Source organism: Mya arenaria, chromosome 10, assembly GCF_026914265.1.
Source record: "Mya arenaria isolate MELC-2E11 chromosome 10, ASM2691426v1".
In the NCBI taxonomy this organism is placed as follows: domain Eukaryota; kingdom Metazoa; phylum Mollusca; class Bivalvia; order Myida; family Myidae; genus Mya; species Mya arenaria.
This window is the reverse complement of record NC_069131.1, coordinates 17,942,610-17,958,686: the sequence shown is the minus strand read 5'-3', so window position 1 is coordinate 17,958,686 and position 16,077 is coordinate 17,942,610. Positions and strand designations below refer to the sequence as shown.

The window sequence follows — 16,077 nt, the reverse complement described above, 5'->3', positions numbered from 1 at the left end:
TTTTTATTTTTTGTCTTGGAAAAAGCAATTGTTTGCGTAAATATCTGCACACCAAGGATATAAGATTGCTGACAAAAAATCAGATCGTAGTTTTTAATATTTCTGTTCGAAAATTAATGTTTTATGGCTTACTAACTGTTTAAGAAAAACTACATAAAACATAATTTTTTGAACTTCAATATAAAAATCTGCGATCTAATTTGTTTTATCAGCAGTCTTATATAACTGGTTTCCATGGATTTTCGCAAAAAATAGCTCGTTCCAAGACAAAAAATAAAGAAGTTGTCAAAACGTTCAATCTGTGATAGTGCAGCTTTAAAATATATTATGAAATATTTTGATATTACTACATAACCGTGGAAGAGTAGTGTCGCTTCGATCGGCCTAAAGAAAATGAATAAAATGTAACTTCCAACATTTTAATGGGAGTTGTGTCCCTTTCGCCGGCCTAAAGTCGACAATAAAATACTAACAGTATGAGTGCCGCTAGCTACATATCGAGTACCCGGCTTCATCAATGAAACCGTTATACTTAAAATGTCATATGCATGCATATGAAAACATTTGGTCCACCATGGCTAGTACCACATATGGTGGTGGATGATTCGGTTTCAATTGAAGAGCGTCCGAACTGTCCCTGTTATTGAGAAAGACAACCTTGTCATGGAGCCCACGGAATGTTTGATATAATATGTTTGTATACAGGAATCCGAAGAAGTCGTCTAGCCTTGCCCCTCCCCATGGGGTATCGAGGAAAGTGTGTGGTGCTTTAAGAAATACCTTGGCCTTTGGATTTCGGTTCAATAACTTTTCGACACTTCTTTTTATTATTGCCATCCTTTTTTGGAAAACACCATGATGGTATGGCACCATGTGCATAAACAAATGAATCACAACAAATGTTTCTTCATTGTCAGGAATATCATCAATATGGCGGGCAATCGAGTACAAAGTATAGCTGTTCTCGTCATCGTCTGCAAATATCGGTTGAGAGGGTATAAACCAGCTAGCACTGAAATTCAGTTGCTTGTTCCTGCATGTTGCTGGCTTGAGCCATTTTACTTTAGTCCAATCCTCACTCGTCGGTTGACATTCGAGGTTTTTTAGTACGTAGTTTAAATACCATTGGCGTAATGTTGAGTCTCCTAGTAGGTACATCGTCTTGTTTTGTATGCATCCCGGAATTTGAGTCCTGTTTATTCCTGAAATCGAAATATAATTTGATGTGAATCAATATCGTAAATCCTGGCAAATACTATGTTTATTCTTAACGGGATCATCAAAATGACCATATCACGTGGTTTTACGTAATTTGTTAACAGAATGAAGATGTTTATTTCGAACAATTTCCAGCAGCACATGAATGTTTTTTCTCTAACCATTATTGCCCAAATAAATGGCCAATGCTACACAACCCATTCTCGTTCACCAGAGTGATGATGCTTTGCGTACCACAGATACCATTATCAAACCCCTGATGATTGAGAATTAGCGCAGGGCAAATAGAAATTTATATGAGTACAAGTATGCGTCCAATGCCATTAAATAAGGTAGTTCAAAAATGAACGAGCCTAGGGTGTTGTAAACCGTGTAACCGTTGTAAGATCTAAACATACCTGCACATTGTCTCAGATGCCAAATTCCGTTGAAGAAGTATCCCGTGGGCTGTCGTTCTCTCCAGAGTTCACGGAAGTTCCTGCGGGAACAAGGATTCTTGGCCTCCATCTGCCGATTTCCCGCTACTTGAAGGGCAATGGCTTTTGAGATGGGAACAACACCTCTAAACAAGAAAGGCTTCACTAGTTGCATAATACTGTGCGACAATAACATGGCTAGATAACAGTAAACTATTTTCTCAAATCTTATTTGAAATACCAAAGAAATAAGATTTGTTCTATAATATAATAATTGTGGGTTATCCGATATGACCGAATTGAAGGCATCGATACCATAATCAGCTGATTCTGAGACAAAAACTAAACGAAAATACAAAATTGTCCATATGTGAGGGTGCAGCTTCCAAAATTGTGACGCTATGATTTTTTTTAATCATTTCACGAAAGCGTTTTGTTTACACGTTCAACCCCAAGCCAAATAACGTGATAAAAAATTGTTTTAAAACCTTATTACATGAGAAGATATATTTATTAGCTTCATCGTTCTTAGATCCAATTGAGACCAATATTAAATACCAGCCATGGTCTATTATTTGTAGTATCGTGCAAATATGAATTTAAAACACGTGCTTTTAATACATAATATTTTACTAATAAGTCCTCTACGTAAGCGTACCTTGAGATAATCGTGTCTTCTACTTTGGTGATAGGCAAGGGTGGAAATGCCTGTGTTTTGACCGCATGCCAGTCTTCACACAGCAAATGAATGTCACGTGGTCGCCCACAGTACCATGGCATCCCAGAATTGATGTATGTAAAGTTGCAAAAAGCACTGTAGTTCTTCAGTTTCAATAAATGTGAAATATTTGGATGGCAGTCAGTTGTTTCTTGATATGTCCTACTGCTAAATGTGGCCTGAATAACCCTCGTTGAAAGTATCTACAAAATAAGTAACAAAGGACAGGAGTATTGACTGCTAATATTGAACGTTTTTAACAGTATTTAACACAAAATAATACAAGTAGGCTAAACATTCAATTTGAAACATTCTATGCATTTTTGATAACTGACAAAGTTAATATTAAAAAATTATGGGCAATATTTAATAAATGCTCAACAAATTTACTTGGCAGTTGTTCCAATAAAAGATCAAAAGGTCAAAATTTCTTAAAATATCCTAGTAAATTGCACCAGTCAATTGAAACCACGGCCCCCAGGTCCGGGGAATGGTGGTGACTTTGACTTTCGGTCCAGTCAAGCCCGTGTAAAATCCGGGAACGAACTCCTGTAAAAAAAAAGGCCAAATGCCCCGCACACCTTAGGTAAGGCCCATTGACCGATATTTTGGTGCGAAGACAAAACCACCGCATTCACCTGGCACTGCGGGGCCACCTGGAAGGTAAACACATGGCCCATTTCCCCGGCTATCTCCGGTATACCCTCGGACCTAAGGGGGGGGGGCGGGTACAAATGACTGGTGCATTACTTTAGTATTAATATATTAAATTACTTTAATTCAAAATGAAGAAAAACAGTACCACATTAAATTTATCAAGTAAACTCCTTGCTCAGTTTTTGTTCAAGTATAGTCCGAAAATTTGTATTTACATCTAAAAGTCTGCAATTCCATGCACGGCAATTGAATGGAAAACATATCTTTATCCAAGAAGAAGATGATGAGTTATTGCATGTTTACATTTTAATACATTCTTAAACATGCTGTTCGTCGCATTCATTGTTGTCTGAAGTATTTCGGACCTTATTTGTAAAGACTAATTTAAAAAAATAAAACGTTAATGCCTCTTAAATTTTTCTGGTTTTAACTGTAAAATAATTCGTTTGTAATCATTGGCATATAAGTTGTAACTTTGTTATCAAATGTAACATAAACTAGTCGAAAAAATGAAAATATTAATGGTATATACAGTAGCATTAATTTGACAAAACTGTTGCGCGGTATACACATTTTGTTATTTTGGGTACTATTTTAACCTTTGAAGGATAGATGTTTTCACTGAAATATTAATGTAATTGCTCTATATGTTTCTACTAGCGGATCCGGGGGGTGTATCCGGAGGGCGTATCCGGCGTGCGCAACCCCTAAAATCGCCAAAGTTCAAAGTTCACTTTTTTATTTTAATATACGGTATAACAATTAATGAAATATTCCGAAATGCACCATTCGGACAATAAAGAGGTTAAAGTTTTCTTGGAGAGTACCAAACCCCACTGCCGACACTTTTAAACAAATAAATTTTGGTTCTGAAGGAGGGGCGCAAGTCAAAAGGTAACGTCCCTAACTTACGCCTCCTCTAATGTCAAATCCTGGGACCGCTCCTGGCTCCATGTTCTCAACATCTCTTAAGCTTAACAGGCTTAAGAAGCTTATTTTAATAAGTCTAAGTACTTACTTAAATTGAATTTGATGAATGAATTGCGGTTTGTTGTGATAAATATCAAGATAAATGATATCTAAAGAATGAATTCTCTTTAAGATGTTAATATTACCCAATAATTGAAAAACAAAATTAGTGAGCTTACATGTAGTTTAATCTCGTTTCAATGGACTTAAGAAGTTTCGAAATATTTGGGCCTGGTTTCTTAAACGTTTCTGTCGACGTGTTCGCTTTAAAGTGACACACTTATTTAAAATCAATACACACATATGTATAACATAACTTTTGAATGATATACCTTCAACGTCTTACTAATTAATGCATTTATAAAAGAATAATAATTACTCATAACGAGATTATAACGGCTGAAAACGCAAAAATATTAAATGATTGGATAATGCTAAAAAATTTACTGCGATCTACTATCGTCTCATCAATCAGAAAAACGTTGTTGTCTGCACCTTCCTTTCATATTCAACTCGGTATCCTGAGAACCACTCATTCCGACGTGTATTCATCCTTTTTCGTATATTAAAACAAGTGTATGAATTGTGGTAAATCTTTTTTGGAGTAACCATGCAACTTTAAGTGAGAAGGTCAAAAAACAAGTTTTAAAGAGGTCTAATGCTAATAATTCATATCTTTATTTGTAAATATAAACCAAATCACACGTCAAAATAGAGTATTTTTTCTATGACTATAGATTTGATTCATTCCCGAGGTTTATATTTTACTAACCTTCTCTTCCACGGTTGATTGTATCGAATGGGACTTCATTATAACATAGTTTGTATATGTATCTGAAATGAGACACAAATAGACACAAAAGTCATTATTACAAAGTAGTAACCAACTCACCTCTCTCCTTATTCTATATAGAGCAGCTATGGCTTGCCTGCTGTAAACCAGACTAGCAGACAAGTTTGATTTGCCAGCCCATAGTGCCTCTATTTCCGCCGTGTAGCTTCCGTTACCGTTGTCAAGCACGTAACCAGTGACAGCCGTATTTGTAAGGTCACTTCTGGTAAGGGTGACTTTGACCAACTCGCCTCCACTAGACTTCCGGTTCCCAGCATGGTCGTAAAGCTCTATCTGTACTTTGATTTTGTCGCCAAGTGTATACACTTCTTTCCTGTCTTAAATCATAGTAAATCATATCAAAAAAGAGTTTCAAGAATACATGTACATTATATAAATATTACTGCCTTGGTGGTAACAGTGCATATTGTCAACATGAGGAAAATGCTGTAGACCGAGACGAAGCCGAGGTTAACAGCGTTTTCCGAAGGTTGACAATATGCACTGTCGCCCTCAATGCAGGCAATGTCTATTTGATTATACCGAACAAAAACTTTGATAATTCGATTAATATTAACATGTAAATCAAGAGAGAAAACAATCTTAAAACTGTAAATTTCATGACGTCAGAGGGCAAGAGTGTGGTAGTTGACGATAGTGTGGGATGATAGTCGAAAATATTGCCCTGGCATATTTGCACTCTATAAATTAATTAATTGATCTCGAAGAAATACTGATATCTGTTTTGGTTTATTTCAATTAAATGCAATTTGACGCCTTACAAATTAAGTATGATTTACCAATTATTGTAAATGTTGATTTTTCTGCTGAAGACACATGAGTCAACTCGTTTGTGGGTTCATCTGATATTGTGTCCTCCTCAGTCAAAAGGTGTGGGAAAGGCAAAAAGTCATCTTCGTTTGTGTTTACATCTGATAATGTATCCTCCTCAGTCATAGAACATATGGAAGGAATAACACCCCCGTCATGGGAGTCCATAACACTGTGCACTTGGAACCGTTCGGTCCTGTTTTAATACAAAATACACATTAATGGGCCTACCATTAAAGAATAAAGATGCACTCTCACTCCCAAATAAAATGCACCACAATTAATAAAATGGTTTTTAATTACCGAAAATGATGAAAACATAACAAAAACAATGGTTCTTATGAAAGATACAGTGATTAATTGGAAAGAAAGGTACAGGAGACAGGGTACCTTATGTGAAGATCGTTGATCACTGTAACTTTTAGGGCACACCAGTATTTATGCTTTTTCAGCTATTTAAACACGGTTACAACCTTGTAATCAATAATTACTATGTTCGATAAATGCATTCTTTAGTAATTAGTTAAAGGTTTATCACTCAACATGTATGTTTGTTGTACATGAGTATTTATTGATTAAAAAACGAGTGTCACTTTAATATTTTGCTTGAATGGAACTATATAATATACTGATGTTTCCTCACATGTGGTCTAAAGGAATATTATCATATCCTTTGAAACTTATCACAGAGTAACGGAATATATACTATCAAATAAATGGACTATATTTGGTTTGAAGTCCTGTTAGACTATTTAATGTTCAAAATGTCAAACTTCGTTCATAAATTTCATTATAACGTGCGTAACAAGAATCTAATTAAAGCGTGGTTCATATTCAAGTTCAAACTGATCACGTGTATACAGTTTCTGAACGATCACTCATCAACTCAAGAAGTAATTCGCTGTGACGTTAGGATAAAACAGAACAGAAAAGAAGTTTATTTCGACTTATGCAACAAAGCATCTCGTCAAACAAATGTAAAGAGGATATGTGTTTATTTCAGTGTAAGATCGTATTTTATTTCATAAGTGTCATAGAAAAACATATTTTCACGAGTGGCGAAGCCACGACTGAAAATATAGTTTTTCTATGATCACGAGTGTTCTGTTTCTTTAATGCTTATTTACGGAGTTTTATTAGTTTTTTTTTATTTATTTATTATTAGGAGATTGATATTTACGACGCTACCCGTGGGACGCCCCTCATGCAAATTGTGTGACCGCATTTTCCATTTCCGGTTCACCGAAAAAGTAGTTATCCAAGTAATTATGTTGCAGTTTAGTAATTACTAATGTTTCAGTGCAAACTTTAAAAAAGTATTCATCAATGAACTTTTTATTTATGCATTTGTTTCAAAATAAGAACAGTTTATTAACAATACAATTAAAGAGCACATTAATACAAACCGAATTACACGCTTCGGCGTTTACCGAATGGAATATTTTTAGTCCACAGTGTCATCAAAACAAATGGGGATTTACAAATAAAAAGACAGTTGTTTAACTTAAATACTTGTTCAATCGCTCTCGCTATTAGATATCAGCAGGATTCTCTTGTAGATAGGTCGTTTCTTCCCCTGATTGAAACATGGAGAAGGAATTTGTGGATTTCTGTTCACCACATGCTGCTTCTGCGAGAGAGTGTTTTGTCCTTGATTCTTAAAATTGAAAGTGACATTTCCTATGAAATTGGTCTTTACAAAGAAACAACGGAACATGTTCGTAGCAGCATCGGCTGCATGCATGTTTCTTCTGGATGCATTAGTTGGTCCACCATTGGAATTATCATTCGACAGAATATCCGAGATCTCCATAGACTGGTTTGTGTTCAATTTACTGTAATTATGCAGGCTGTTTATATTCGTATGGCCTGAAATTTGGACGATTTGGTTGGAAGGTATACCTTCATCGTTGAGCTTCTGAACCATTCGTTTTCTGGCCCTGCAAAAGAACATCAACATATAACAACGTGCATACTTGAAACTAAGATGAAATGAAAAACTTTCAAAGTGTTTGAGCAATGTTTTGATGTTTGAAATGTATCTATCCAAACGAGAGCCAATGTTTGACACTAGCAGCAACAAAGGAAAACAACTATGGAAAAAATGACGCAAAAAACTTGAGGATGATATATTTGTTATTGAATAAATTGCTGTTAATTATACCTGTAGGGAGTAATTCTCGCTTCGTCTATGCCAGCATCTGCTTTCATTCTATCCATGATGTTATACAGTTTGTTGAACCCATTGCAGATCTCTTGAACCATCCACCCTGACGTGAAGTATAAATGCTGAGGGAAAGCGGGGTGTTTTCCTGAAGCATTTCAGCTGGGCTTGTATGTGTATGTTCTGTATAGATGAACAGGACCTGTTGCAGGATCTGCCAGCACAGCATGAGCTCTTAGTTGGCTTTGTCTCTTTAGGGGTATGGTCATTTGTTCAGAAATAATAATTATTGGTACAATTGTGTTTTTTGTGGGGTTTTTGTGTGTGTTTTATATTTAAATCAAACTCTCATAAGCATTTTGTTACAAAAAGAAATATATATATTTCTAAGCTTTAATATTACTGGCAATGTTATGTAAATACCTTATGTCGCGTGCATTTGCCCCATTACAGGTCTTTGTTTGTCTTTCTTTAGACAGCTGCAAGAACTCGCGTCCGAAGCCTTCATCGAGACTAACAGAAATATCAACCCACTTAAGAGTATGGATCTCAATGCCAGTGCACATCCCGATGGAAGTAACTCATATGAACCACATGGAGTGAACAATGATTTTGCTGGTAAATCTCATTGGGTTTTTGCTTCATATTTATTTTCAATGTGCTGATCTGTCAGGGATTCTGCGGCCTTTGGTTTGTTTCCAAGCAATTGCCTTTTCAGAGATTTGTCTTTGCTTTTTATGTCGTTTTACGATGCATACTTTTGATTGTGATACCTTTCAGTGTCTGTCGATAGAACTGAAAAAGCTTCTCAAACTTGTCGGTCATACTCTTCCCCATTTTTTTGTTACAGAAAGCTAACCATTACAGACCAAGTCATTAAGTTGATCAGGCGGAATTAATTAATGTTGCGGTGTTCTCCTTTGTGAGAAAGAAACACTTTATGACCACTTTTTGTTTAGCACTGTATTTTTGTTTACATTTTCTTCGAGAAAATGATCTACATTCACATTTCTAAATTTTCTTCCACATACTATTTCTGAAATTTGGGAATGTTCTTCTACCATAGATCTGGCAGCATTGTTTTAATTATTTTGTAGTAATTCTGTTGTTTCTCTAGCTGTGTGTTCATCAAATTGCTCAATTTCAGAATTGCTATTTAAAAATGCATCCGCATCAAAAAGTGTCCAAACAAGAAAACTAAGACATTTTCGTTAATATCATCCATATTTATCTTTTTTTTCTGTGTTAATTATAAAATAAATCACATATAAGTATTTGTTTTTACTTTTTTCTGTAGTCAAAAGTGTCGCAGACGCAACTTAGTGTACATGTATTTTTAAAAGGAAGGTAATTCAATTTAATTGAGATCCAAGGGAAGTTACTACAATTCTTGAAAAACAGTTGTCCCAAAAGTTGATAATTTCACTGCAGGGAAGGCAATGCAATCACTGTTGTTATTTCACTGATAAAACTCCATATTTCATCGAAAAGCATGAAAGAAATGCAAATAAACACAATATCCATGCATGTGAGCATCGTTACAAAGTAGCCAATATCAATAACAATTCAAGTATAGCTTAAGAAATATGGAGAATGTTTTGGTATAGCAATATTGTGAAAAAGAATAGATATAAACAGCTGTATAGCTAGTTAATCAGGTCTACATATGCACATGGTAATCGTTTCTTATTTAAAATGGCAGTTTCAATGGCATTATGTAAAACTTGTATTGCATCTTCAGTGGTAGATCACTTTCGATAACAGAACTTGGCATCCGACAGCAATTTATTTTCTGTAAACCACTTTTTGTCTCTTTTAGTGGGCACACGCGTAATTTTTTTTCCTAGATAACTAAGGTTGAACGGTCTTGTGTCCGTCAAACAAAATTTACCGGTCTAGAGTCCGCCATAGAAAGTAAACCGGTCTAGCGTCCGCCATGGAGAGTTAGCGGGTCTAGCGACCGCCATAGAGTGTAAACCTGTTTAGCGCCCCCAATATAGTGTAAACCGGTCTAGCGCCCATCATATAGGAAAAACCGCTGTAAGTCCGACAAATAGAGTAAACCAGTCTAGTGTCCGCTACACAGAGTAAACGAGTCTATCGAGATTCGACCGGTTTACCGTCCATCATCGATAGTAAGCCGGTGTACCGTCCGCCATAAATAACAAACCGGTCTAGCGTCTGCCATTTAAAGTAATCCGGTCAAGAGTCCGTCATGGAAAATAAACCAGTCTTGCGTCCGTTAAGAGAGAAAAACGGTCTAGCGTCCATCATGGAGAGTAAACTGGTAGTGTCCTCCGTACAGAGAAAACCAGTCTAGCGCATAACATAGAGAGTAAATCCGTCTTGCGTCCGCCATGTAGAGTAAGCCGGTCTACAGTCCTCCGAACATAGTTAACCAGTCTAGCGTCCGCCATAGAAAGTAAATCGGTCTAGCCTACTTTATAGAGAGTTAAACGGTCAAGCGTCCTCTATTCAGAGTAAAAAAGTCTTGCTTCAACCATAAAGGGAAAATCGGTCTAGCGTCCTTCATTTAGAGCAGCCGGTCTAGCGTCCTCCATACAGAGTAAACTAGTGTAGCGTCCGCCATATAGAGTAAAAACGGTCTAGCGTCCGTCATGTAGAAAAAGGCCTTGTGTCCGCCACAGAGTAAACCGGTCTTTTGTCCTTCATTCAGAGTAAACCGGTCTAGAGTCCGTCGCGAAGAGAACACCGGTCTTGCATCCTTCATGGAGGTTAAACCGGTCTCATATCCGCCATAGAGAGTTAATCGGTCTAGTGTTAGACATAGAGAGTAAACCGGTCTAGCGTCCGTCGTGAAAAGTTAACCGGTCTCGCATCCATTACGGGGAGTAAACAGGTCTCGCGTCCGCCATAGAGAGTTAATTAGTCTAGTGTACGCCAAAGACAGTAAACTGGTCTAGCGTTCGCCATATAGAGTATGGATGTCTAGCGTCCGTTTTGGAAAGTAAATCGTTCTCGCGTCAGCCACAGGGAGTAAACCGGTAAAGCGTTCGCCTCAGAAAGTAAATTGTTCTAGCGTCCGCCATAGAGACTGAACCGGTCTAGTGTCCTTCATACAGAGTAAACCGATCTTGCGTCCGTCGTGAAGAGTAAACCGCCCATAGAGAATAGACCGGTATAGCGCCTGTCTCTGAGGGTAAACCGGTCTAGCGTCCGACATCGAGAGTGAAAAGGTCTAAAGTTTGTCATTGAGAGTGTACGGGTCTAGCGTCCATCATGGAAAGTAAGTCGGTCTATCGTCTGTCATCTATGAAGTCGTTGGTTTCAACTCATGTAGAAGTACGGCGATGAGCTCTCATAAAGGTTTACGGGTACAAGCCTTAGTTTCTCGTTTATACTTATGTAATTACCCAAAAAATAACGGAATTTGTATTTTTTTAAATGATTTAGTTAACAATTTTGACCAAATATTGCTTTAGAACGATAGCTGTACTTGAGTAATAACTCAAACATATTAAGTTCTCCTCATTTTGTTTTAATTTAACATTTTAAAGGAAGGTAATAATGCACGCAAAAAGGTAACAAAATAAAACGATATCATTTGTATTTTATGAATACCATCCTAGTTCTCTACCATTGAGCAAATAAAGCAAAAAGTTAAACATACCTTTTGTCCTTGTTTGGATATAAACCCGTGTTTTTAAGATTTATCGACATATGTCGCGCATCGTCAACCTTGATGTTATAGAAAACAAGCATTGTTATGGCTACCACGACCACAAGTTTGTAAAAGCGTTTCCGAACCATCCTGTCATCTGTAATGATATTTATCTAGATTATTGAACTAAGGTCACACATGTGGAAATTATATATATAAATATAATATAACATTTAGTGTTTATAGGTCGACCAAACAGCATTACTTCCCTGTATTTACAAAACCATAAAACTACACAGCATTACTTCCCTTTATGTACATAAGCATAAAACCACACGACATAATTGTCCTTTATTTTTCAAATAATCATTCAAAGTATTTTCAAAAAGTGAAGGAATTGTATTTTTCTTTAAAAATTAAACAATCTTGGTGATTTCAGATACGTCAAATGGTGCTTGCTATATGATATAGACTCTGATACTGGTACTTCTGATATTAGGCAATGTAGTGGATTAAATGAGAATTTTCTTGTTGTTATAATAATGATCTAAGCCCAGACATATTTGTCAATAGAAAATGTGATATCCAAGATAATAAATCTCCTGTTTCTAGTCATGCTTATAACTTTTCTCCTATTTCCAGTCAAGATGTTTTTCATAATGAATATATTGATCTCAATGCAACTGTTTATATTGAAAATGCTCAAACATGTTATAATAACACTTTATTCAGTTAAAGTAAGCTTAGTCATTTCCTTAGTATTAAAAAACATATGTTTGATGTTAAAAGCTGCATTGTAGGTGACAGACCATATGTTGATTCTAGTCATGATGAAGATCTTGATGTAGCTGATCATAACTATTGTGTAAGCTAAAAAATAGATGAATCTGACCAGCCTCATATAGGTGGGTTTACTTTTAAATGAGTATATAGAGACGTCTGTGTAAAAAGGTCTGAAGGTATTGGTGTATTTATAAAAGATAACATTGTTTATTGTTGTGTTTCTCTTTTACAAACAAGCCATGACAATTGTGTATGGCTTTGTTGCCATGATTCAGAGACCGTGTTTGGAATTGTATACATCCCTCCTGAGGGGTATATTTATAGCTAACATGAAATTTTTGACAAGTTAGAAAGTAACATAATTGATATAAAATGTTTGTATGCTGATCCATCTTTTATTATAATGAACGGTTTCAATTTTCAATGCTCGCAGCCACACTTCTTTGTAAAAATTTTGATTTTGTCTGTTCGCAATTTTACTGATCTTTTGTATTCACTAGAACGCTTTTCTAATGATAATACAGTCAATAATTATGGTCATAGATTGCTTGATTTATGTACAACTGCAGGATGTTTTTATTGCAAGTGAACGTTGTGGTAAAAACATGTATGTTGTAAAAAGTACACGCAACCGTGCTAGTATAGTTGATTATGTTTAATTGCAACCTTGCAATTGTCCATGTTTTAAAGACTTTGAGAGCTTAGATGTTGATCCTATTCTCTCGTATGTTCACTGTGCTTTAAGTTATACGATTTACCTGAAATTATTGTTGACGGTTTAAGTCATGGTGTTAAATTAGCGACTACTGATGATGATATGATGATTTGTAACATAGAGAGTAATTATGTCACTAAAATTACAATTTGGAAAAGTTCTGCTTGGAGTAATTCTTGGAGTCTTTTGATAATACTGTTATTGCTGATTTAAAACAACAGCTTGATAGTATTTATTTAGAGAAATTCCATTCTAGTGACTTGATAAATAACATCACTGGAAAAGTGCCAGATATAATTACTGGTGCTGCTGATAATTGTAATATCTTTGTTTTAAAGAAGCAAGCGATTTTGAAAAAGAGAAAATAAATGAAAAAAACATGGTTTGATAAAGATTGTTTTAATGTTCGTAAACATTATCAGGTTTCTAAGAACAAATATAGAATACGATACTATGATCACATGATACGTTCAGTGATGTGGTAAGTAGCAGTAAAAAGTATAAAAAGATTAACAGTAATCTAAGAGCTTACCAATATGATTTAAATAAAAAATAAGGGTTTACGTTCAACTGTTTACAATACTATGTGAAATATTACATGGGTTGGGATTATTGAACAAATCTTATTGGAACATGTTAAATTAATATAGTAGTGAAAGGAAAGAAACTATGTTTAAAATATCAAGACTTAGTGTAGTTTTCAATGAGCACTTTGTTAAACTTAATCAATTGGTTCATATGGATGATACATTATTTAAGAAAATTGATGAGTCTATGTTTCAAATGCACCATCCGATGTATCTTAAATCAAAAAATTGTTGAACTTTATAGAACAATAAAAGTCCTTCACTGTTTGATAATATTTTAAATGATAACTTGAAATATTGTAATAATCCCAAATTTATGCCAATGGTTAAAGTCATACTAGAGTCAGGCATTTTTCCTGAAGTTTGGAGTAAAGGCATTATTTTACCTATATACCAAAATAAGGGGGATAATAATTATCCTGATAATTACGGTGAGATCACTATTTTAAGCTGTTTTGGTTAATTGTTTACTTCGCCTTTAAATAATAGACTTTACTGTTTTCTTGAGAACAACACTATTGTACTGTTGATCATATATTCTCACTGAAAATAATTGCTGATTTTACCATTTTAAAAAAATAAGAAAATGAATTGTGCATTTATTGATTATAAAAAGGCGTTTGACTCTGTTAATAGTCTAGCTCAATTGAGGAAATAACTGAATACCAATATCAATGGAATATGTCTCAGATTTATATAGAATATGTACTGTGTTGCAAAATCATGTCTTAAAGTAGATAGTACACGCACACGGGCTCTAGACACTACATGTTCATTCAGCACAATTGGTGGGGCTTTGAAACAGTGGGTGAGGCATCCCAACAAGCAGGGTCTAAACACTACATTTTCGTGCAACAGAGTGGGTAGGCCCTCCCAACAAGCGGGCTCAAGATGCAACATGTTCCTGTAGCACAGTGGCAGGGGCCTCCCAACAAACGGACTCTAGCCATAACATGTTTGTGCAGCACAGTGGGTGGGGCCTCCTAACAAGTAGGTTTGGAATGCAATATGTTCGTGCAGCACAGTGGGTTGGACCTCCTAACAAGTAGGCTTGAGATGCAACATTTTCGTGCAGCACAGTGGGTTGGGTCTTCCAACACAGGGACTCTAGACGAAACATTTTCATGGACCACGGCTGTGGGTGGGGGGGGGGGGCTTTCAACAAGGGGACTCTAGACATACCATGTTCGCGCAGCACAATGGGTAGTACCTCCCAACAAGCAGGCTCGATACGCTATATGTTCGTGCAGCAAAGTGGGTGGGGCTTTCACTCAATCGGGTTCGTCATAGTACGTGTACGTGCAGCACAGTGGGTGGCGCATCCCAACAATTGAACACGATACGCTACATGTTCGTGCAGCAAAGTGGGTGGGGCTTCCACACAATCGGGTTTCGTCATGCCACGTGTACGTGCAGCACAGTGGGTGGCGCCTCCCAACATGTGGACTCGGTAGGCTACATGTTCGTGCAGCAAAGTGGTAGGGGCTTCCACACAATCGGGTTTCGTCATGCTACGTGTACGTGCAGCACAGTGGGTGGCGCTTCAAAACAAGTGAACTCGAGATGATACATGTTCATGCAGCACAGTTAGGGGGGGGGACCTTCTCAACAATCTGTCTCAAAATTCTATATGTTCGTGCAGCACAGTGATTGGGCTTCCCATCAAGCGGGCTCCAGATGATACATGATCGTATGGCACAGTAGGTGGGTCCTCCTAACAAGCGGACTTCAGATGCTACATGTTCGTGCAGCAGAGCGGATGGGGTTTCCTAATAAGGGGACTCGAGACGCTATATGATCGTGCAGCACAGATGGGGTCCCAACGAGCGGGTCCGAGGCGCTACATGTTCGTGTAGCACAATGGTAGGGGCATCTCAACAAGTCAGCTGAAGAGGCTACATGTAAGTCAAGCATAGTTAATGAAGCTCCCAAACAAGCGGGATCGACACGCTACATGTTCGCGTAGCCCATTGGGTGGAGCTGCCCAACAAGCTCACTCGAAACGCTACATGTTCGTGCAACACAGTGGGAAGGGCATTCTAACAAGGAGTTCAAGACGCTAAGGGTTCGTTCTGCACGGTAGGTAGGGCCTCCAAACAAGCGGGCTCGAGACGCAAAATATTAGTGCATCATAATGGGTGAGGTTTCCCCAACACGCGGGCTCGACACGCCACATGTTTGTGCAGCACATTTGGTGGGGCATCCCCAACAAGTTGACTAGACACTCTAAATGTTCGTGCAGCACAGTGGATGGGGCTTTCTAACAAGGGGTACGAGACGCTTCGTTCAGCGCATAGGTTGGGGCCTCCAAACAAGCAGGCTCGAGACGCAACATTTTCCTTCATCTCAGTGGGTGGGGCCTCCAAACAAGCAGACTGGAGGTGCTTTATGTTCGTGCAGAACAGTAGGTTGGGCAGCCCAACAGGCAGGCTCGACACGCTTCATATTCATGCAGCACAGTGGGTAGATCAGTCCAACCAACGGGCTCGACACGCTACATTTTCGTGCAGCACAGTGGATGGGGCTTCCCAGCAAGCTTGCTCGAATCGCTAAATTTTCGTGTAG

The 16,077-nt window shown here is 37.3% G+C and overlaps 1 protein-coding gene and 1 pseudogene across 1 annotated transcript; both read right to left on the bottom strand.

The window, feature by feature from the left end:
• Window positions 1-346: 346 nt before the first annotated feature.
• LOC128204408 (NXPE family member 3-like) lies at window positions 347-5,809 on the bottom strand. The gene is made up of 5 exons (XM_052905825.1): window positions 5,611-5,809; window positions 4,871-5,148; window positions 2,293-2,555; window positions 1,617-1,780; window positions 347-384 (listed from the first exon to the last, which is right to left on the bottom strand). Exons 1-5 carry the CDS (start codon window positions 5,807-5,809, stop codon window positions 347-349), a joined length of 942 nt encoding a protein of 313 aa, XP_052761785.1.
• Window positions 5,810-7,157: 1,348 nt separating this feature from the next.
• On the bottom strand, window positions 7,158-7,962 carry LOC128204407 (uncharacterized; annotated as a pseudogene).
• Window positions 7,963-16,077: the final 8,115 nt, after the last annotated feature.

What these genes read in the sequence shown, in the direction of transcription:
- LOC128204408 (XM_052905825.1), bottom strand. Translation starts at nt 5,809, where the DNA reads ATGGACTCCCATGACGGGGGTGTTATTCCTTCCATATGTTCTATGACT. An exon ending in ATCAACATTTACAATAATTG is followed by an intron (nt 5,149 to 5,610) that starts GTAAATCATACT and finishes CTATGATTTAAG; the next exon opens with ACAGGAAAGAAGTGTATACA. An exon ending in GCATCTGAGACAATGTGCAG is followed by an intron (nt 385 to 1,616) that starts GTATGTTTAGAT and finishes CATTTTCTTTAG; the next exon opens with GCCGATCGAAGCGACACTAC.